At 44.3% G+C, this 24,745-nt stretch overlaps 1 protein-coding gene across 1 annotated transcript; it reads right to left on the bottom strand.

Moving 5' to 3' along the window:
• Positions 1–913: 913 nt before the first annotated feature.
• Positions 914–24,745, bottom strand: Znf169 (zinc finger protein 169). Its single transcript, XM_051143304.1, is given in 5 exon segments — positions 914–997; positions 999–2,869; positions 11,077–11,172; positions 11,788–11,914; positions 24,611–24,745. Coding segments are annotated over 5 exon segments (2,313 nt in total).

Raw genomic sequence — 24,745 nt, forward strand, 5'->3', positions numbered from 1 at the left:
CTGTAGGATGTGCCTTTACTTGCTGAGCTGTGAGTGTATTTTGAACGTCCAAGTACCATGAATTCTGGTGCTGCAGGAGACCAGGTGTTGAGTGAACCAGATCCCCACAGTATAAATACTGATGCTTCCCTTACCTCTCGTGTGATGTGACTTGGAGGTAGGGCATTTTAAAAAGGAATCAAGATTCAACAAGGTCATCTGGATGTTTTCCTATCCAGGAGGAAGAGGTACCAGGAAAAAGGAAAAAGTGTACAAGAGAGATGGACCTATGGGAGCACAGCATAGCAGGAAGCCACCCACCAGCTATGGAGAGGTAGGGTCACAACCACAGCTGAGCCAGTCTGATAGAGGCGCTCTCTCGCGGGCTCTCTCTCTCTCTCTCTCTCTCTCTCTCTCTCTCTCTCTCTCTCTCTCTCTCTCTATCTATCTATCTATATATATATATATATATATATATATATATATTTTGCCTAAGCCTTTGTTAGGGAGCCCTAGAAAACTAACAGATACTGCTAACTGAAGAAAATAAATCATAAACCATTTCATGAACAAGCAAGGACTTTGCCCCTACTCCATTTCAGGAAAGTGGAATATTCACTAGTGATTTCGCCAGCCTTGGGCTCCTGGGAGAAGGAAGAAAACAGGTCAGGCAAACACTTCTCATGCCAGGAGCTGATGGTCACACTTTGTCCTCCTATGTCTGTGGAGGTGAACCTCCCGGCTGGAGCCATGCCCACACTCCCTGCACACTCAGGGTTTCTTCCCGGAGTAGGTCTGCTGATGTCTAAGGAGAGCAGATGTTAAACCAAGCCATGCCCAAAGGAATGGCTTCTCTTCAGACTGGACTGAGTCCTCTCATCAGAGGTGACACCCCACCCAGTCCCTACTCACATATGCCATTTACACAGACCTCCTACTTGGAGTGTGTCCTCTGGTGTCTGGTGAGAAGTGACTTAAAACCAAAGGCACGCCCGCACTGAGGGCACGGGTAAGGTTTTCTCCCCTGTATGGCTCCTCTGGTGCCCGATGAGGTTGAACTTCTGGCTAAAAGCCTTGCCACACTGGGAGCACACATAGGGCTTCTCCCCCGTGTGTGTCTTCTGGTGTCTGATGAGGAGCGACTTAAACTCAAAGGCTCGTCCACACTCAGGGCACTGGTAAGGCTTCTCATCGCCGTGGGTCCTCTGGTGTCTGATGAGAGAGACCTTCTTTCCAAAGGCACGCCCACACTCTGCGCACAGGAATGGCCTCTCCCCTGTGTGAATCCTCTGGTGCCTGATGAGGTTGAACTTCTGCCTGAAACTCTGACCGCACTGGGGACACACGTAGGGCTTTTCCCCCGTGTGCGTCTTCTGGTGCCCGATGAGGTTGAACTTCTGGCTAAAGGCCCTGCCACACTGAGGGCACACATAGGGCTTCTCGCCTGTGTGTGTCTTCTGGTGTCTGGTGAGGAGCGACTTAAACTCAAAGGCTCGTCCACACTCGGAACACTGGTATGGCTTCTCCCACCCTGCGTGGGTCCTCTGGTGCCTGATCAGCGTTGCCTTCTTTACAAAGGCACGCCCACACTCAGAGCACAGAAAAGGTAGCTCCCCTGCGTGGATCCTCTGGTGCCCAATGAGGTTGATCTTCTGACTAAAACCCCTACCACACTGGGAGCACACATAGGGCTTCTCCCCTGTGTGAGTCTTCTGGTGTCTGGTAAGGAGCGACTTAAACTCAAAGGCTCGCCCACACTCGGGACACAAGAAAGGTTTTACCTCCGTATGGATCCTCTGGTGCCTAATGAGGTTGACCTTCTGGGTGAAACCCCAGCCACACTGGCGACACACGTGAGGCTTCTCCCCTGTGTGTGTCTTCTGATGTCGGATGAGCGTGCCCTTTTGGCCAAAGCGCTGGCCACATTCAGCACAAACATACGGTTTCTCCCCGGAGTGTGTGATCTGGTGGGTGAGGAGCCTTGAGAGCAGCCTGAAACCACGCCCACACACTGAGCAGATGAAGGGATTGTCACCCGAGTGTGAGCTCCACCTGTGTTGTATTAGTGAGGCCTTCCGGCAGAAGCCCTTCCCACACTCAGGACACACAAAGGGCTTTTTGTCCAGGTGAGTGCGCTGGTGGAGGAGGAGGTCGATCTTCTGGCGGAAGCCTCGCCCACAATCCGGACATACAAGGGGTCTCTCTCCAGAGTGAATAATCTTCTTGTGGCTGTTGAGAGACGATACATACATGAAGCCTCGCCCACATTCCCCACACACATGTGGCTTCACTCCCGAATGTTTCCTCTGATGAACAGTGAGAGAAGCCTTCTGGGTAAACTGATGCCCGCACTCAGAGCACGAGTAAGGCTTCTCCCCTCCGTGCACCCTCTGGAGCTTCATGAGGTCTGACCTCTGGCAAAAGCCTTGTCCACAGTCAGGATATACATGTTGCTTCTGAGGGCCGAACAGGCTTGTGGCATCGTTAAGCCCTAGTGGAAACGCTCCATGGATGATGGCTCCGGATTCTGACACATCGGGTCCCTCCAGCATTGTGCCTGCCTTCTCGGGGAGCCCTTCTGGGGCCAGGCCAAGGTCTGGTTGGTTTCTGTTGCTTTCTACCCAGCATGCTGCCTGGCCTTGACATGGGCTAAAGAACGTCTTCAGAATCCTCGTTGGACTCGCCCTCCGCAGCAGAGAGTCGCTGCTGTCTTCCTCTTTACCTCCTTCACTGCTAGAACAGGCCGGAGCTTCTGGCTGGAAATTGCCGCCTGCTGGTGGGCTTGGGAAAGTCTGAGGAGGTTGTCCACTCAGCACACACACTCTGAGGACTTGTGGGTTAGCGAAGTTTGTCGGGCAGGAGAGAGCGGGCTCTAATTCTGTCCTGGGTTCTGCTAGAGAGAAAGCACTGGTCAGAATCAGAGGTGCCCTGTGGGTAGTAGCATTATTGACGACAGACACTCCCTTTACAGGCCTGCCTCCCGGCCTCACTGCAAGCAGCCTCCACACAACTCTGAGTGTCAGGAAAACTAAAACACTGAGAAGCTTCACCGGCAGTGCCTGCTCTGTAAACTACTGCCATTACGGCAGCGAACAGTAGCATGAGCCTCCGTGAATACTTGCTGTCACTCAATGAGTTATTATTACGAATTTCTTCAGGGATCTTCTTTGCTCTATAAGAAAATGACTGCGTTTGAAGTCATCTACCTAAATGGGAGAGGCGGTGTAAAACAATGTTGGGGATCCATATGTGATATTAAACGGAATGCTCCCTTACCCACAAGCAAATGAGAAAAACAAGCTGGGTCTCACTTACCAGAAAACGGGGCATTTGGCAGTGAAGTGAGGCGCCAACAAGCGAACCCTTAAAGGAATCTGGCTCTCGTGACCTAATTAATCCAAGACTCCTTCTTTTAGATTTTCTTCAGATCATAAAGGAGGAATGTCCCCCTCTGGTTACAGGACTTGCCTAGGAGATAGCAAGCCACTATGCCTGTCCCACGACAATCGCTTATCCACGTGGGGCTGATTGTAAAAACTCCGACGCGCTCCCACTGAGCGCTCAGAATAGCCAGCCTTTCTCAACCTACCTGATTCTTTCTGACAAACACAGAGTGAGACGTATGCATGAACCATCTGCAGTAACAGGTCTGCCAACTGTTCTATAGACTGTTTTTGGACCACAGCCAACTATTAACGTGCCACTCGCAACTCCTTTCACGTCAGAGAGGAGTCACTGCAACAAGGAACACATCCACCAAGTCTAAAAACACAAGCTGCAGAACCTTTCGCCAGAGGCGTCTGCTGAGGCCTGGTCTCCATCAGTGATTCATGTGACCTGATCTAAGAGAACAGTTTGGCCCTGAAGCCCCACTGTTCTCTGTTGATGTTGGTGTGGTGCTATGCGTTTTGATGCTAGTTACTGGCTCCCATGATCTAGTTGCTGCCCTGAACCTTGCCTCCCTGATTGGTTGTATAAAAGGCCTACGCCTGGGCAAGGCAGAAGGAAGAGGCGAAGGTTCGTGGGCTTTGAGGACAGAGAGGATCTTGGGAAGAAGAAGCAGATGGACAGAGGAGGAAGAAGGAAGAGACTCGCCATGGGATAGGAAAGAGCCAGGTGGGCCCAAGGGAGAAACTCTGAAGTCCCACATGAAAGAAATAGCCCAGATGAAACAACCTTAGCAAGTATTTCGGGAATATGGATGGGAGGTAGCCCAGGTAGAAATGATCAGAAGCAGATGGCATGGGATGGAGGCTGGGAGATAAATGAAGGTAGCTTAGGCGATAATACCTGCCCTGCCCCAGGTGAAAATAGGCTATTATAAAATACATCGGGGGTCTGTGTCTTTACTGATTGTAAAGCATGTTAGATAATACTGCCATAATAACTATAAGCCTAATAATAAACATTTATTGGGCCATATTTTTAATTAACAGCAACATTTGTCCTAAGAAAACTATTCAATCAGCTAGCCCTGTGGGTGCCTCTGCCAGCTCAACAAGTTTTTCTGATAATTACTCATGCTGTTCCTCATGGCCTTCCAAACTGTGAAAGTTAGCTTTCAGCCTTGGTACTCAGGTCTGGCCACCGGAGGCCCTATGTGGTCAGTATCTCATCAGGAAATGTCTTCTAATTCAGCTTATGAACTCATTTATTTTGATAAGCTAGTTTGCCCATGCTCTTGGCAGTTGTTTTTCTAGCTATCAGCTATTTATAGCTCAGCAGTAGGACACATGTTTGACATACATAAGGTCCTGGGTTCAATGTTTAGAATCAAACAAAACACACACACATACACACACACACACACACACACTTCTGTAAGTCTGGAGTTTTTAACAGCTTAAGTTCACGTATGCACTGCCAACTTCTTGCCTGTGGCTTGAAAGGAAGAAAAAGGTAGTCCTGCCTTGTCTTACCAATATCCCCACTTGATCATAAATATTAGTCATATTTGCTATATGCCTTTCTGTGTGTCTTCAGCAGCAGAATTGTGTGTCTTGTGTTGCTGTGGCTACTGACCTAAGCACAGTTGCCATTGCCCTCACTTGGCAGTGTGGTGGTGTGGCACCAGACTTGCCTTCTTTAACATGAGTGACTTTCATCCCATCAAGCATAGGCCCGAATAAGACCAAAAGCTAATCTTCTCCCAATAGAAGAATCCCTCTCCGGAGTGCTTTCCTACTCAGAAATAGTTTCTCAGTTTCTCAACTGAAGCAAAAGCCCTGGCCCACAGGCCTTTGACCTGGAACTGCATCACTCCTTGCAGAGCTCCAGCTTGCTGACTGCGAACTGTGAGGATTTAAGCCTCCTTAATTGTGTGAGCCAACTCCTACAGTTAGGAACACCTCCATCCTACCAATACTTGTGCTAGCTTTCTGAAGAAAAACAGATTTTTGGTACCAACAAGCTGATGTTTCTGTCACATGGAAAAAATGTGGCAGCGCTTCAGAACTGGGTGACAGAGGCGAGAAGAGTTGTGATTACATGCTAAACAGTGCCTACAGGGGGCGCTGGTGAAATATGGAAAACAAGCTTCTGAACTGTACTCCAGTGTTTGCGGGAGAGCAGTGCTTATGCACAGTGGACTATTTAGCTGAGAAATTTTCTAAGTAAAGTATTACAATTGCAGCTTCGGTTGTGTTTACCACACAGTGGAAAATGCAAGAAGAGACTAATGGAATTGTTAGGGAGACATCTCGGCTTACGCATATTGGAGAGATGAGACAGCTTGTTCTGAAGAGAGCACTGAGAGTGTCAGTAGGCACCGTATAATCGCCCACAATTGCAGAAGCCTGCCACAGACATGGGATTACGGCACCAGAAACTCTGCCAGGTGGGACTAGACAAGAACAGGAAAATGGGATAAAGTGGAGGAAGGCTGCCATACTTCTTAGATTCTAAAGCTCAGGACAGAAGAAATTGCTTTTTCGATATTACAGATTTTGTAAGTTAGGGTTTTTCATCACAGCACCTTCATACGTGCATGTCATTACACACCCCGTTATCTTCCCTACACCCCTCGAGCTGGTTCCTCCTCCCAACGTCTGCCTTCCTATTACATATGCTCCGTTATCGTCTCTGTCTCACACTTCCCTTATGTGTCCTTCCCACCTTTACAATGGATCCCATTAAGCTTTGTGGCCTATGCATGTGCATACACACACACACACACACACACACACACACACACACACAGGGAGATAGACAAAGAGACAGAGAGAAAACACACCACTCTGGCTTATTTTGTTTAGCATGATTCCCAGTTGCATCCACTGGACTGCAAATCCCTTCCGTATCTACCTAGGAGCGATATGGCTGAGTCCTACAATAGTTCTATTTTTAGTTTCTTGAGGATCTGTCATACTGATTTCCACAGAGGCTGCGTTTGTTTATATTCTCACTGGGAATACGCAGGGGTTCCTTTTCCCCACACTCTCACTGGCGTTTGCATTTTGTTTTGTTTTCTTGATGATAACCATTCTGATGGAGGTGAGATGGAATCTCCACGCAGCTTTAATTGCAACCTCCCCTATGGCTAGGGATGTTGGACACTTCTTTACACATTTACTGCTCCCTTGTATGTCTTCTTTTGACAGCTGTCTACTCGATTTACTGATCTGGTTGTTTAATATTTCATTTTTAGCAGAGCTATTGTGATATAAACTTGGACTGTGCTTCAAAAAGAGGATCCTCAAATCACATCAGTGTCATCGCCACCACAGAGTGGCGTCCACAAACTAGGAAGGCAAGCAGACCTCCACTCTGGCTTCAAAGGGGAAGGCATCACATGGTTCTGAGAAGGCATTCACTCCGGGCGGATGGCATGGGGTGGCAGAATTCTAGGACTGGAACCTCTGAGGGTGGAGCAAGTCCAAGAGGATTGTTTGTGAGCCATAAGCATTAATGGTATTTGCCTTCCTAGTTCAAGATTGACTTGGTGCCTATCACCCCCTCTTCATTCTGTTAATGGTGCAATAGAAATACACTAAACCTAACACACCGGGCACAAAGAAATGCCCCAGGGGGAAGGCGCCCAGTATACCTATCAACAGTTTACCACTTGAAGTATAGAAAATGTTGCCTTTGTTTAGGTTTCATTATCATCTATACTCTTACTTATCATGCTTTTTAAAAGGCCATTGTAGCCAGGCATGGTGGCGCACGCCTTTAATCCCAGCACTCGGGAGGCAGAGGCAGGCAGGTCGCTGTGAGTTCAAGGCCAGCCTGCTACAAAGTGAACAGCCAGGGCTACACAGAGAAATCCTGTCTCAAAAAACCAAAACCAAAAAAAAAAAAATTGTAATAAGGTAAAAATTTATGATTTAATTATTAATATATTTTCTTCTTTCTAAGGCTCCTGCTTCAGAACTTTTTTTTTAATTTTATTTTTTTAATATGTATTTATTATATATACAGTTCTCTGCCTGCATGTACACCTGCATGTACACCTGCATGCCAGAAGAGGGCACCAGATTTCATTATAGATGGTGATGAGCCACCATGTGGTTGCTGGGAATTGAACTCAGGACCTCTGGAAGAGCAGACAGTGCTCTTAACCTCTGAGCCATCTCTCTTTTTTTTTTTTAATGGGTTTTTTTTGTTGTTGTTCTGGTGGTGGTGGTTTTGTGGTTGGTTGGTTGGTTGGTTGGTTGGTCGGTCGGTCGGTTGGTTGGTTGGTTCGGTTTTGGTTTGGAGGATGACAGCAGGATTACTTCTTTTACCATTTCCTTCTCTTTGAAGAATTTCCTTACCTATCATTTAATATGTGTCATAAATTCTTTATTTCTAATAGTATCGATGAATCAATTTCCTTTCATTTCTCAAAGATAGTTTTGATAGGTATAGAATTTACAATCCTTTCAGCACTTGAAGAAAATTCTTGCCATGTCCTTATTGGCCTAATTAGTTCACATGAAAAATCCTCTATGGGCAAGACATTTTTACCCACTGGGTGCCTTGTAGATTCCCCACCCCCTCTTTTTAGTTTCCATAATTGTAATTATCATGTGTATTAATGTTTATGCATAGGCATTTAATGTTTCTATGGCTTCTTGCATCTATATGTTTACACCTCTCAAAAAGTATTCAATATTTTCTCAAATATTTTTCAGTATCCTTTTTGGATTCTGATGACATAAGTGCTATTTTCTTGCTTTTATCACAGAAGTCTCTGAAACCATTCTTTTTTCAGTCTATTTCCTTTCTTTGTTCAGACTTATGATATTTTATTGTTCTGGAATCAAGTTCACTGATTCCACTTGGATGCAGTGGTGCACATATTTAATCCTACCATTCAGGAGTCAGACAAAGGAATCCCTATGCAATCAAGGCCAGATGGGGCTACAGAGTGAGACCCTACCTTAGCACACAAAGCAAATTCACTATCATTCCGACTCTCTAGCTGAGCCCATCCAGTGGGTTTACATATTCAGTAATGCCAACTGCAAATTTATTTTTTATGTAAAATATTTATTTGCTGATATTTTTATACTCTTTTGTTTCGGGAGCACGTGTAATCGGTTGCAATTATTTGGAATGCTTATTCATTAAGTGCTAGGGGTTGAACCTAAGGCTTTGTGCATACTAGGCCAGTGCTTTACCTGGGAACTATGCCCCTTTTATTTTGAAGGTCTCACGGTTGTTCAGGTTGGCCTATAACTCACTCTATAACCCAGGCTGCCATTCTGCCAGTCTCCAGCCTCAGCCAAGTACTAAGTTCACAGTCCTGCATCCACCAGGCCCTGAAAGACAATTCTAATCTCTGATCCCCACCACCCACCCCGTGTCATTTCATCAGCTGAATGTCACTGTCACCTTCAAGTTGTAATTTCCTGGCTCTTGGTATGATGGGTGATATTTTTTATTTTATCCTGAGTTGGTTTTCATGCTAAGAGATTCTGGGCCCTATTTGGATGTCATTTTAAAGAAATATACACCCTACTTATGCCCAACTCTCAGATACAAGTTAGCAGTTAAATAAGTCGTGATATATCAATGTGAAGTAATTCTGCTCACCAGTAAAAATGAATTACTGATGTATGCCACATGGATAAAACTCAAAGTAATTATGCTAAGTGTAGAAAACAGTTATATGTGCATGAATCAATTTACATAAATTCTAGAAAATTCAGACAAATCTATAATCAGGAGAAATGGATTAGAAAGGAGGAGCTATTATTAGCATTTGGTGGCTTCTTGGGAAGAATGAGTCAGTTCCCTTTAAGGTATGGCCTCACACCCAGGAACATATGAGCAACACAAATGGGGCTTGTTGGATAATCTTTAAAAAGAAAGGAAAAGGTAGACATGATGTTGGAACTGTGTCATGGAGGGGAAATCTGGGAGGAGTGAGGGGTTAGGAATAAGGGTGAATATGATCAAAATGCATTATATATATGCACAAAATTCTCAAAGAAAATTAATACAATTAATTTACTTTTATTGCATTAAGTATATTAATTTTCAAAAATTAATAATATGATCTTCCCTTTAAAAAGGAAGGACAAGGAGGGTCGGAGAGTAGAAACTGTGATGAGGTGATGGGAAATCTGAGGTGACAGGAATGTTCCCTAATCCAGCTGCAGCAATTCACTGATTTTTATTTTTAGTACAGTTTATTATACCTTAAGAACACACCTTAGCTCTTAATGCCTCACACCTCAATAGAATTTTATGTCGTATGTTAACATACCTCAGGTAATAAAATGATCTTTTACAAAGTCCAAGTTTCATATAAAGTTTAACATCCCCCAGATGGTTTACTTAGAAACAGAAACAAAAATATAATAAAGAGTGTGGTGGCGCACACCTTTAATCTCAGCACTCAGGAGGCCGAGGCAGGCAGAGCTCTACAAGTGTAAAGTTAACCGGTCTATAGAGGGAGTCTGGGCCAACCAGGGCTACACAAGGAGAGCCTGTCTCAAAAACAAAAAGCAAAAATGTCTTAAAATGTCACTAAACACAAAAATTAATTAATGAAAGAAGATAAGCCAGTCAGAAATTTATCTGTACATTCTAATATTCATATAAAATTAGTTTTGGATTGAATTAAAGACCTAAATGTTTTGGGAGAGTTCTACCGTTGTAATCAATAACAGAAAATTTTACTGAGAAGTGGGCACTCAAATCAATGCCAGAAGGGGACACAGATCACATGAGAAGATACTCATATTAGCCACCTAGGACCCCCCCCCCACGAGATTCCAAAAAGAAGGGGAAATGGTATCAGACCGTACCAAATGTTGGTGAGGAGGTGTCAACAGAGTACACGCTGCCACTGCAGTGCATGCTCTTACCTGCCCCCGGCACAGTTTGGCCACACCTAATCCATTCAAAGCTACACATGTGTACAGGCCAGCTATGTCAGTCCCAGCTCTGGCTCTTGCATTCTTCCACAGTGTTATACCAACGCAGAGTGACGTTTTTCTAATTGCCATGAATTGGAGGGTACATAATATGAGTGCAAAGTGGAAAAGAAATTTTAAAATGTGCAAAATAATGAGATACACTGAGGGGCCCACCGGGTAGGATGAAAGGGCTACAGCAGGCTTGGAGAGTGAACAGGCACAGAGGTGGGGGAAGCTGGACAGTCCGAGAAGGAACAAGCCTGCCCCCTGGTGGACAATGGGCTCTTAGATCACAGGGCTGACAGACTGCTGTAATTTTAATTAAGCCATCATAAAGAAAACAAAGCTATGGGGATTTATATAAGGCGGGTGTGATGTGCAGCAGTTTCTGGGTCAAGAAGAGAAAGTGAAGAGCATTCAGCAGGAGCATCCTAGACAGTCTCAAAGGGCAGGTACTGTTTTGAAGATCAAAAGCGAGGCTGGCAAGGGCGCGGGAAGAAATCCTAACCGTGCTGCTGGAGCCAAGCAGAGAAATCAGGTGCCCTGGGGAGGTAGACATCCAGAGGAGCCCTCTCTTGGCAAGCATGAGAGGGCAGGAGGAGGGAGGCAGGGCTACACAGCCTTACATGCAGCGGGAGGGGGGGGCGGATATAGGTGAGCTCATCCACTACAGAGCCCCCTTGCCTTGCCTGCTGAGCTCCTTAATGCCTCATATTCTCATCTGCCCTGCCCAGAGCACTCCACTCACCTGGACAAAGGTCCAAAAGGCAACTGCAGCCGTCCCTCCAGGGCTCCACTCCTTGTTCCAGCTGTGTAATGAGTTTTGGTTTGGAAAATGCTATTCCTGTTCACAAGAAACAAAACCAAGGTGACCTTAGGCTAGTGGCTTAAGGGGCTACAACAGAACTCCGGGCCAATGTAGGAAATGCCATATGGCTAGAAAGGAGGACAGAGATGGGAAAAGAAAATCCAAATGGGGCTGGAGAGATGGCTAAGAGCACTGAGTACTCCCGGAGGTCTTGAGTTCAACTCCCAGCAACCCCGTGGTGGCTCACAGCCATCTATAATGTGATCTGATGCCCTCTTCTGGCCTGCAGGTGTACACGCAGGCAGAGCACTGTATACATAATAATAAATAAATAAATAAAAATTTTTTAATCTGAATACTAAGAAAGAATGAGCAAGGGCTCAAAGGCAGGGTAATTGCTCCCTGTGCTTGACTAAGTTAAGCTCCTCCATATTTCAAGGATGCAACCTAGAAATACAGTCAGTCACTGCATGTATGCTTGTACATACACACACACACACACACACACACACACACACACACACACACACACATACACACCCTTCACTACAAACCATGGACATTCTAAAGAAGAACAGAGCACGTTGGCTACTACACAGATGTTTATGATGCCCACAGGTCAATCTGAGACCTAAGACAGGGCAGCCTTACCCAGGGAGACCAGGTGGCCATAGTTCTCCAGCATGACCTCCCTGTACAGGGTCTTCTGAGCTGGACTCAACAGTTCCCACTCCATCTGGCTGAAGGCCACAGCCACATCACGGAAGGCCATTAATGCCTGTAACAACAAAAAAACAAACAAACAAAAAAAAACCCACACTCATGCTCATGAAAGAACCAGCCTAGCTAAAACCAGTAACCAGTTTAAGTCACTATCCAGAACCAAGGCAGTAAGAACGTGATGACCAGGTGCAACGGCGTGAAGTTTACAGGCCCTGCTTTTTACTCTGAACCTTACCTTTGTATGTTGAGGACGACTTCCATATCTGGGTGCCAGCTCCATACAAAGAACCCGGAAATGCTGGGTTCCCTACTTTGCTCTACTGATATAGGCATATACAAGACCTTCAAAGCCCACCGTTTCAACTGTTGCAGCTATACAGCAAGGCTTGAAATAAAAAAGATTGAATCCTTCTGTTTTACACTTTTTTACTTTACTTTATTTGAAGTGGTTCTTGCTGTGCTGTCGATGTTAGCTCAACTCCCGACTCTCCTCCCACAGTTTCCCGAGTAACTGGGATTAGATATGGACCACACAGCCAACAAACTTCACCTACAAACTTACTTAACTATTTTAAAATTCCCCATTCTTTCCTATACGAAGTTCAGAGTAATCTCGCATATAACTACAAACAACAACAAAAACTATTATAACTTTACCAGAATTTCTGCTTACCATGTGTCTTAGTTAGGGCTTCTATTGCTGCAGTGAAACACCATGACCAAAAACCAAAATGAGTAGGAAACAGTTTATTGGGCTTACACTTCCACATTATAGACCATTGCTGAAGGAAGCCAGGACAGGAACTCAAGCAAGACAGGAACCTGGAGGCAGGAGCTGATGCAGAAGCCACAGAGGCGGGCTGCTGACTGCTTGCTCCCTCTGGCTTGCTGAGCCTGCTTTCTTATAGAGCCCAGGACCACCAGCCCAGGGGTGGCACCACCTACAATGGGCTGGGCCCTCTCCATCAGTCACCAACCAAGAAAATGTTCTGTAGACTGTCCCACAGCCCAATCCCCTGGAGGCACTTTCAAACCACTGCAGTGCTTAACAGGAGTTAGAAGAGAGCATAGGGTAGAATAACTCCTGTGAATTTTATATTTCTTTGGAAGTGATGAAAACATTATGGTGGTGAAGGCTGTACAACTTAATACATACTAGTTTATAATAAGCTAAAATTCACTGAATTGCATATTTCTTATGGGTAAAGTTTATATTATATAAGTCATATGCAAATATATTTTAAAAGATATATTTATTTTATTTTCATGTATATGAGTGTTTTGCCTGCATGTATTATCTGTGCATCACATGCAAACCCGGTGCAGAGTTTAGAAGAAGGGGTTGGACCTCCTGGAACAGAAGGTACTAATGGTTGTGAATCATCATGCCAGGTCCTCTGCAAGGGCAACAAGTGTTCTCAACCACTGAGCATTCTCTCTGGTCCCCATTTTTCACATCTAAAATTCCAATGATGGATCTTCTAATCAAATAGGGAACTTTGCAGTAATGGAGCATGAAGTGTGGTTATTATTTTTTGTGAAACATGGTTTGCAGCAGACTTTCAAAAAAATGAGTCATTGAAGAGGGCTGGAGAGATGGCTCAGCGGTTAAGAGCACCGACTGCTCTTCCAAAGGTCCTGAGTTCAATTCCCAGCAACCACATAGTGGTTCATAACCATCTATAATGTGATCTGGTGCCCTCTTCTGGCCTGCAGGCACACATGCATGCAGAGCACTGTATTCATGATAAATAAATAAATCTTAAAAAAAAATAAAAGAGCCAATGAAGAGCTATTAATTGATTTCTAATGAACTATGATCCTATACCTAACAGCTCTGTAATGTTATAATTCAACTTCCAAGTAAAATCCTTCAAGTATCATATGTATATATACATATAAATATATACATATATGTCATAGGCATATATATGTCATATTTCTCTATGCAATTCAGATCTGATACACAATATAGTAACTGAAAATACAATTTTAAAAACTACTGTAGACCAAGAATGTTTCTGTAGGAGCCAGGTGGTTTTGTTTGTTTGTTTGTTTGTTTGTTTGTTTTCCGAGACAGGGTCTCTCTATGTTAGCCTTGGCTGTACTGGACTCACTCTGTAGTCCAGGCTGGCCTCGAACTCACAACGATCCGCCTGCCTCTGCCTCCCGAGTGGAGCCAGGTGTTATTAGAATATATCTGATCATCCTCAAGATGGCGGCGCCCAGCAAGCACTGTATCTGATCAACTGCACGGAGACCAGGGACTTGAATAGAGCCACAGACTGTTAAATCCAGAGAACTTTAGGTGAGTTGGGTCCCGCACAGTGCAGACCACCGGCAGGCCTGGCCCCAAGTCAAGTATCAGTCCACGGAGGCCCTGAACCCACTCTCCGGACGCTCGGACGGAACCCACCTGCGGGCTGCAGCTCGTAGATAAAGCCCGAATTCAGAGTGCGGGTCGGTACCGGAGCCCCTGGCCTGTGGAAGTTACAGGGAAACAGGGGAAGCTGCCCTTGGTCCCATCCACCTGCCCCACGCAAATATGCCGAGGACCCCACACCGTGTGGAAACACAGGCAACTGGGTCCACCTAGCTTGGAGAGAGCAGCGCGCAGCCTGAGGCGCAAAACCGTGCCCACATTGGAACAGAGCGCAGGATACTGAGCTGCTTGGGTCCACTTAACTCACAGAGAGTAGCGCACAGTCTGCGGCGCCATACCCTGCCCACTTTGGAACAGTGCGCAGGAAACTGAGCTGCTTGGATCCACCTAGCTCAGAGAGAGCGGTGCCCAGCCTGCGGCGCCATACCCTGCCCACTTCGGAACAGTGTGCGGCTTATTGAGCTGCTTGGATCCACCTAGCTCAGAGAGAGGGGCGCCCAGCCTGCGGCGCCATACCCTGCCCACTTTGGAACAGTGCACGGGATATTGAGCTGCTTGGGTCCGCCTAGCTCAGAGAGTGTGCGCAACCCGTGGCGCCATACCCTGCCCACTTTGGAACAGTGCGCAGGATACTGAGCTGCTTGGGTCCGCCTAGCTCAGAGAGAGTGTGCGCAACCTGCGGTACCAAAGCAGGCACACTTTGGAACAGAGTGCAGGATACTGAGCTGCTTGGGCCCACTTAACTCAGAGAAAGCAGCGTCCAGCCTGCCGTGCCATACCCTGCCCACTTTGGAACAGTGCGCAGGATACTGAGCTGCTTGGGACCGCCTAGATCAGAGAGAGTGCGCACAACCCGTGGCGCCAAACCAGGCACACTTTGGAACAGAGTGCGGGTTACTGAGCTGCTTGGGTCCATCTAGCTCAGAGATAGCAGCGTGCAGCCAGTGGGGCCATACCGGGCCCATATTGGAACAGAGCGCAGGGCCTGAGCCTGCAGATCCCAGCAGTTAGAACCTAGTGTGGACACTACACACAGCCTCGGCAGGATCTTCCACCCCCTCAGGAAAGGCTGGACACCCCAGAGGTGTGTATATGCTAGTTTAAAAGGCGTATTTAGCTCAGTGGGTCTGAGCTGGGCGAGGTCTGAGCTACAGGTCCGATGGTAGTGCAAGCAACTGAGAACATCTTGCCCAAACAGAGCTTGCCAGCCTCAATCTGAGACCCCATAACAGCAGGCCTAAATCACAACACTAACGTGAAAGGAACCAGTCAGAAGCCTACTTCTGCTGACCCAGCCCAGAGCCTAAGGTGTAGAGCAAAGTCTCCAGGAGTGGAAACTAGGTCACCTGCCTGTGTCAGGAGGAAAACTACCTGATCCCTACAGGCAAGAGCATGCAACCAATAATCATTCACCAACTATCCACTCTCAACCAGTGAAGGTCACCAGAAGCTACCTCTCAACATCAGAGACACCAAAATGACAAGAGGACAGCGAAAGAATGCAAAAAAAACCAAAACAGTTTGGAATCTCCAGATCCCAACAATCCCAATGAAAGCAACCCAGAGAACCCAAAAACAATTGAAATACAAGAAAATGACCTCAAATCCTTAGTAAGGAAGATGATAATGGAAGAAAGGAATGAAAACTGTAAACAACTGCGGGAGGAGGTAACCAAGCAGGTGGAGGACATAAAAGAGTCATATAGAAAGGCACTGGAAGAATTTCTGGAAAATACAAACAGACAGATGAAGGAAATAAAAAAAAAAAAATACTTCAAGATCTGAGGACAAAAACGGAATCTATGATAAAGGAACACACAGAAGAAAAATGTGACCGAGAGACCATAGAGAAGAAAGCAGCCAACAAAGAGATGGCCTTCTCAAACAGAATCCAGGAAACGGAGGAACGAATTTCGGGACTTGAAGATACAATTGTAGCACTCGAATCAACCATCAAGGAAAATGCTAAATCAGAAAAGTTCCTAACACAGAACATCCAAGAAATCAAGGACACCATGAAAAGAAGAAACCTGAGAATAATAGGCATTGAGGATAGAGAAGACGCCCGACTCCATGGCCCAGAAAATATCTTTAACCAAACTATAGAAGAAAATTTTTCCCAATCTGAAGAATGAGATGCATATGAACATACAAGAGGCCTATAGAACACCAAATAGAATAGATCAGAAAAGAAAATCTTCCCGCCACATAATAATCAAAACACAAAATATACAGACTAAAGAAAAAAATTGAAAAGCTGCAAGGGAAAAAGACAGAGTAACATACAATGGCAAACCTATCAGAATTACACCCGACTTCTCAGCTGAGACCATGAAAGCCAGAAGGGCATGGACAGAGGTCCTGCAAACCCTAAGAGACCACAGATGCCAGGCTAGATTACTGTACCCAGCAAAACTATCAATAACCGTAGATGGAGAAAACAAAATATTCCATGACAGGAACAAATTCAACCAATACCTATCCACAAATCCAGCATTACAGAAGCTACTAGAAGGAAAACTCTACCACACAGGAATGAGTTACAACCAAAACTATACAGGAAATAGATAACTACACCATCACAAAATCACAACCTCACAAACCCTCAACTTAAACATCAAAATGAAAGGACTTAACAGTCACTGGTCATTAATATCTCTGAACATCAATGGTCTCAATTCTCCAATAAAAAGACATAGACTAACAGAATGGTTGCATAAACCAGACCCAACATTCTTCTGCATCCAAGAAACACATCTCACCCACAAGGACAGACATTGCCTCAGGGTAAAAGGCTGGGAAAAAATATTCCAAGCTAATGGTCACAGGAAGCAAGCAGGTGTAGCCATCCTAATATCCAACAAAATAGACTTTCAACCAAAATTAATCAAAAGATATGAGGAAGGACACTTCATACTCATCAAGGGTAAAATCAACCAAGATGACATCACAATTCTGAACATCTATGCTCCAAATACAAGGGCACCCACATTTGTAAAAGAACTATTAACAAAGCTTAAACACTCGTTGATTCCAACACATTAATAGTGGGAGACTTCAACACTCCACTTTCACTGAAGGATAGGTCTTTGAAACAGAAACTAAGCCGAGAAATAACATCACTAACCAACGCCATGAATCAAATGGATCTGAAAGATGTATACAGAACTTTCCACCCAAACACAAAAGACTATACTTTCTTCTCAGCACCCCATGGAACCTTTTCCAAAATTGATCACATAGTAGGTCACAAAGCAAGCCTCAACAGATACAAGAATATTGAAATAATACCTTGTATCTTATCAGATCACCATGGTCTAAGGCTGGACTTCAACAACAACAGAAATAACAAAAAGCCTACTCACACATGGAAACTAAACAACTTTCTACTTAATGACATGTGGGTCATGGAAAAAATAAAAGAATTCCTGAAATTCAATGAAAATGATGGAACAACATACCCAAATTTGTGGGACACATTGAAAGCAGTGCTAAGAGGAAAATTCATAGCACTAAGTGCCTTTAAAAAGAAATTGAAAACATCCTACATAACCAACTTAACAACACATCTGGAAGCCCTAGAAAAGAAAGAAGCAGAATCACCCAAGAGGAGTAGATGTCTGGAAATAATCAAACTCAGGGCTGAAATCAATAAATTATAAACAAAAAGAACAATTCAAAGAATCAACAAAACCAGGAACTAGTTTTTTGAGAAAATCAACAAAATATACAAACCATTAGCCAAACTAACTAAAAGGCAGAGGGACAGTATCCAAATCAACAAAATCAGAAATGAAAAGGGAGTCATAACAACAGACACCGAAGAAATACAAAGAATCATAAGATCCTACTTTAAAGGCATATATGCCACAAAATTTGAAAATCTAAGGGAAATGAACATTTTTCTTGATCGATTCCACTTGCCAAAATTGAATCAAGATCAGATAAACAAATTAAATAGGCCTATTTCTCCTATAGAAATAGAAGCAATCATTGATAGTCTCCCAACCAAAAAAAAAAAAGCCCAGGACCAGATGGTTTCAGTGCAGAATTCTATCAGACCTTCAAAGAGGAGCTAATACCGATACTCTTCAAGCTACTCCAAAAGATAGAATTGGATGGAACATTACCAAATTCTTTCTATGAGGCCACAGTCATGTTGATACCTAAACCTCACAAAGACCCAACAAAAAAGGAGAACTTCAGACCAATTTCTCTTATGAACATAGACGCAAAGATACTCAATAAAATACTTGCAAAACGAATACAAGAACATATCAAAAATACCATTCATCATGACCAGATAGGCTTCATTCCAGGCATGCAGGGATGGTTTAATATACGGAAATCCATCAATATAATCCACCATATAAACAAACTAAAGAAAAAAAAACCACATGATCATCTCCTTAGATGCAGAAAAAGCATTTGACAAAATCCAACACCCATTCATGTTTAAAGTGTTGGAGAGATCAGGGATACAAGGCACTTATCTAAACATAATAAAGGCTATATACAGCAAGCCAATAGCCAACATCAAATTAAATGGAGAGATACTCAAGGAAATTCCTCTAAACTCAGGGACCAGACAAGGCTGCCCACTTTCTCCATATCTCTTCAATATAATTCTTGAAGTCCTAGCCAGAGCAATAAGACAACACAAGGAGATCAAGGGAATCCAAATGGGAAAGGAAGAAGTCAAACTATCCCTATTTGCAGATGATATGATAGTGTACATAAGTGACCCCCAAAATTCCACCAAAGAACTCCTTCAGTTGATAAGCACGTTCAGCAAACTGGCTGGTTACAAAATTAACTCAAAAAAATCAGTAGCCTTCCTATATACAAATGACAATCAAACAGAAGAAGAAATTAGGAAATCTACACCCTTCACATTAGCCACAAGCAATTTAAAATACCTAGGAGTAACGCTAACCAAGCAAGTGAAAGACTTGTTTGAAAAAAACTTTAAGTCCCTAAAGAAAGAGATTGAAGGTGACTTGATAAGATGGAGGGATCTCCCTTGTTCGTGGATCGGGAGAATCAACATAGTAAAAATGGCCATTTTACCAAAAGCAATTTGCAGATTCAATGCAATCCCTATCAAAATACCTACACAATTTTTTAAAGACATTGAAAGGTCAATTCTCAACATGGAAAACAAAAAACCCAGAATAGCTAAAACAATCTTACACAATAAAAGATCCTCAGGAGGAATCTCCATACCTGATCTCAAGCTGTACTATAGAGCAATAGTAATTAAAACAGCATGGTACTGGCACAGCAATAGGCTGGTTGATCAATGGAATCGAATTGAAGACCCAGATATGAATCCACACACATATAGTCACTTGATTTTTGACAAAGAAGCCAAATCTATTCAATGGAAAAAGGATAACATCTTCAACAAATGGTGCTGGTCTAACTGGATTTCTACATGTAAAAAAATGCAACTGGACCCATATTTGTCACCATGCACAAAACTCAAGTCCAAATGGATTAAAGACCTCAATATAAAACCAGAGACACTAAATCAGTTAGAAGAAAAAGTGGGGAAGAGCCTGGAACACATTGGCACTGGAGACAACTTCCTGAACAGAACACCAACAGCCCAGGCCTTAAGGTCAACAATTAATAAATGGGACCTCATGAGACTGAGAAGCTTCTGTAAGGCAGGAGACACTGTCAAAAGAACAAAGCGACAGCCTACAGACTGGGAAATAATCTTCACCAACTCAGCATCTGGCAAAGGTCTAATATCCAAACTTTATAAAGAACTCAAGAAATTAAACGCCACCAAACCAAATAACTCAATTGAGAAATGGGGCTCAGAATTAAACAGAGAATTCTCAACAGAGGAATATCAAATGGCTGAGACACACTTAAAGAAATGCTCAACATCTCTAGTCATCAGAGAAATGCAAATCAAAACAACTCTGAGATTCCATCTTACACCCATCAGAATGGCTAAAATCAAACATTCAAGTGACAACACATGCTGGCGAGGATGTGGAGAGAGAGGAACACTTCTTCATTGCTGGTGGGAATGCAAACTAGTACAGCCACTTTGGAAATCTATCTGGTGCTATCTCAGAAAAATGGGAATAGGGCTTCCTCAAGACCCAGCTATTTCACTCCTTGGAATATACCCAGAAGATGCTCCAGCACACAACAAGAAAATTTGCTCAACCATGTTCATAGCAGCCTTATTCATAATCGCCAGAACATGGAAACAGCCTAAGTGTCCCTCAGTAGAAGAATGGATAAAGAAACTGTGGTACATTTACACTATGGAATACTACTCAGCTATTAAAAACAAGGAATTCCCGAAATTTGTGGACAAATGGATTGAACTAGAAATGATCATAATGAGTGAGCTAACCCAGAAGCAGAGAGACTCAAATGGTATATACTCACTTATAACTGGACACTAGCCCAAGGGGCAGGTCCCATGAAAGTCTTCACTTACCAGGAAAGTGGGATAGAGGTGAGAACATCCTATTGAGACTCTAGGTGAGAAAAATATAGGGGATAGGGAAGTAGGTGGATCCAGAGGGTCCTAGAAACCTACAAGAGGAACATTATGATGGGTGGATCTGAGCCCAGGGGTTCTGCTTGATCAAAGGCACCAACCAAGGACAATACATGCAGTCATCATCAAACCCCTACCCAGATCTAGCCAAGGGACAGAACATTCTCCACAGTTAAGTGGAGACTGGGGACTGACTTTCACAGGATCTCTCGTGCCCCATATTTGGTCATGTCCCTTTGTTGGGGAGGCCCAATGGCACTCGGAGGAAGGATAGCGGACTACCAAGAAGAGACTTGATACCCTAGCACCATATTCAGGGGGAGGAGGTCCCCCTCGGTCACAGTCATAGGGAAGGGGGCTTGGGGTGAAAGTGGGAGGGAGGGAGGAATGGGAGGATGCATGGGATGGGATAGAAAATGAGATGTAATATGAATTATTTTATTTTTCAATAAAAATGTGTTAAAAAAAAAAAAAAGATTATACCTGATCACACTGTGAACCCAGAGATTGTGTACTGGAAAAAAAAACCTGTTTCTAGTTGTGGTGTGGCTCAACCCTAGCGCACAACTCTAAGCCAAGAGCTTTCTATAAACAGATTTAAATAAAGTCAACCATAGGGCAATAGGCAGAGTAAGCAACCAGTTGACAGGGAGTGAGCATAGGAAAAAACCGTAGAGAATGAGAGGAAGTCCAGAACATGGATAGAGAGACACACAGGAAGTAGAAAGGAGGGACATTCAGTTTGCAGGGCTTTTAGACAGCATGGAGAAGAAAAAGGTTTTTTTCCTTCTGGGATGCTGGCTAAGTAGAAAGGTCAGCTAGGTGTTTTCTCTGCCTCTCTGAGCTAGTAGGTGCTCACCCCAGCATCTGGCTCCTGAGTGTTGGTAAAATCGAATGTTTGGGGTTTTGTTTAAAAACAACAAGGTGCGGTGGGACACTCCTTTGATCCCATCACTTGGAAGGCAGAGGCAGGCATATCTCTGATTTTGAGGCCACCCTGGTCTACATAGGGAGTTCCAGGCCAGCCAGAGCTACAATGGTGAAAGCTCGTCTCAAAACAAACAAATAAATAAATAGTAAAAATGTTCTACAAAGATATAAAAGATTTGACAAATGAGGGACACACAGCTCTCAGTTTCTTTCTGATTATATCAAAACCAATAATTCTCAACTTATCCAGGAATATGTAAATACCTACCCTATGGCCCCAGAAAAACAATATCTAGATCTTCTCTCAAAAACATTCGCTTGGTATATTTATAGCACAAAGCAAAACTCAGCAAAAGTGGCAAGAAATATTTGTGTAACTAGCATAATAACACAAAAGTGCTCTCCTTAGCAACTGTCTGTTCAGGTGGTTGATAAATATTAACTGCACTGGGCTACATCATGTTCTTAACTTGTCTTGTCAGTGTGGGCTGGCAGGTGTCAAAGAGGCAGGTGGTTCACATATGTGTGCACAGCCTTCATGTGATGAGGGCGCATATGCACACAATATGGAGCCAGAGGAAAACCTCAGCTTTCATGTCTCTAGTGTTGGCCACCTTGTTTTATGAGACAAAGTCTGTCACTGGCCTGAGGTTCATTAAATAAGCTAGGCTGCCTGGGCAGAGAGGCCCAGACAGATCTGCCCATCTCTGCCTCCCCAGCACTGGGATCACTAGCATGCACCACCATGCTTGGATTTTTTTTAAACATTTCTTTACTTGGTGGGTGGTGTGAGGGTGTGAGTGCATGTATACCACAGCATATGTGTAGAGGTCAAAGGACAACTTGCAGGACTTGGTTCTCTCTCCTTCTACCTTGTGAGTAGCAGGATCAAACTAAGGCCACTGGCAGCAGGTACCTTTACCCACTGGGCTATCTTGTCATCCCCTGGCTTTTTGTATGTCTATGTATGTCTATTACATATTTATGTGACCATGAATGCAGCTGCCCCAGGGAGGCCAGAGGAGGGAATCAGACTCCTGAGAGATAGAGTTACAGGTGGTAGTGAGCTAACCCATGTGAGTGTTAGAAACCAAACTCCAGCTCACCAGAGAGCTTGTTTGTTGTTTGTTTGTTTCAAGGCAGACAGAGTTTCTCTGTGTAGCCCAGATGTCCTGGAACTGAGTGTTTAGACCAGGCTGACCTTGAACTCTGAGATCCACCAGTCTCTGCCTCCTCAGTGCTGGGATTAAAGGCAAGCACCATCACATCCTGCTGTAGCTAATGCTCTTAACTTCTGAGCCATCTCTCCAGCCTTTCCTGGCTTTTTTTTTTTTTTTTTTTAATACAGGTTCTGGGGAATCAAAGTCAGGTCATCACACTTACGAGACAAGAATTTTATCAGCCGACCTATTACCTCAGCCCAATCCAGACTTTTAAGCATCATCTTCCAATTCTTTTTTTTTTTTTTTTTAATTAATTTTTTTTATTAATTTATTCTTGTTACATCTCAATGTTTATCCCATCCCTTGTATCCTCCCATTCCTCCCCCCCCCATTTTCCCATTATTCCCCTCCCCTATGACTGTTCCTGAGGGGGATTACGTCCCCCTATATATTCTCATAGGGTATCAAGTCTCTTCTTGGCTACTTGCTGTCCTTCCTCTGAGTGCCACCAGGTCTCCCCCTCCAGGGGACATGGTCAAATGTGAGGCACCAGAGTATGTGACATCTTCCAATTCTTTAAGCATAGATGATCCCTCAATTTAAAATGGTCCAATGTATACTCTTAATTTTACAGTAGTATAAAAGTCATATACATTCATTCTGATTCTGCATGTTGGTTTCTTCCTGCGCACAAGACACACAGTATTACATTTACAGTGCTTGTCAGTAGCAAAATGTGCAGCTCTTGGTGAGTCATGTAATCATGAGGGAAGTAACTAGTGCTTTTCGGTGCCCTGTAAGGCTAAGCTCTTCTGTTTGGTACCTCGGGTGTATGGACTTTCTACCTACAGCATATCTGAGTTATAATGGGCTTTTCAGGACATCACCCCACCATCAGCCAAGGACCGTGTATATAAGAAAAGTCAAGCACAAAGCATGATGGCCACACAACCAAGTTATCCACGATCTGCATACACTCAGCGGGTACAGCATCTTCACCTCTACACAGAGAAAGTGATGAGTCAAAGGCTACCAGTTAGTGTAAACTTCAACCACAGTAACGGACAGCCTGCCGTCACTAGGTCTGAGAGAGGCTAAGCTTCCTGAAGAAGGTCTTGCCAACTCTCCAGTCTGCAAAAATCCTTCCAAAGCCATCCCGGATGCTGGGAAGGCAGCTCTTGGGAAAGGGCGTGCCTTGAAACCCTAAGCACTTGAGCCTGATTCCCCAGCCAGTGCCCATGCAAAAAGCCAGATGCTGACATCCCAGCTCAGGAGGAAGATCCCTGGGGTCCCCAGCGCTCACTAGCCTGCCCTAATCAGTGAGCCCCAGGTTCCAGTGAGAGTCTCAGTTTCAAAAGTACAAAATGCATGACTCCAGAAGAATGACACTCAAGGTAGACTTCCGGCTTCCGGGCCCACATGTGTGAACCATGCACGCACGCACACGCATGCTCGCACAAATGTATGCTTCCATATACATCTGTTAGGCCTTGGGAATCACTGTGTTTCAAGGCTGGATATCCTGTGTTTTTATGTTAGCCATGTGATGGTCACAGTTAACTACCTGACAAATACTTTTTGTCCTTAATGAAGCAAAGAAACCGTGTAGAAAGCTCCGCTGCAGGTAAGGTAGGTTAGACCTCCCAGATTGGTGGAAGGGGCTGGCTAGCCACTGCCTAACACCCAGAAAGAAAATGTCAGGCAGGAAATGGGCAAAAGGACATGGGAAATGTCAGGACTTACCTTGTCTCTGGTTGACAGGAGCCCCAGGGGCCATTTCCCACACTCCAGAATAATCTCCCTAGAGGATTCTCCTTTCAGAGTGCAATCTGAGGAACAATAAGAAAAACGTGAGGGCTTAGTAAGGAGGCCCGTCAT

Source organism: Acomys russatus, chromosome 3 (assembly GCF_903995435.1).
Source record: "Acomys russatus chromosome 3, mAcoRus1.1, whole genome shotgun sequence".
NCBI classification, from domain to species: Eukaryota; Metazoa; Chordata; class Mammalia; order Rodentia; family Muridae; genus Acomys; species Acomys russatus.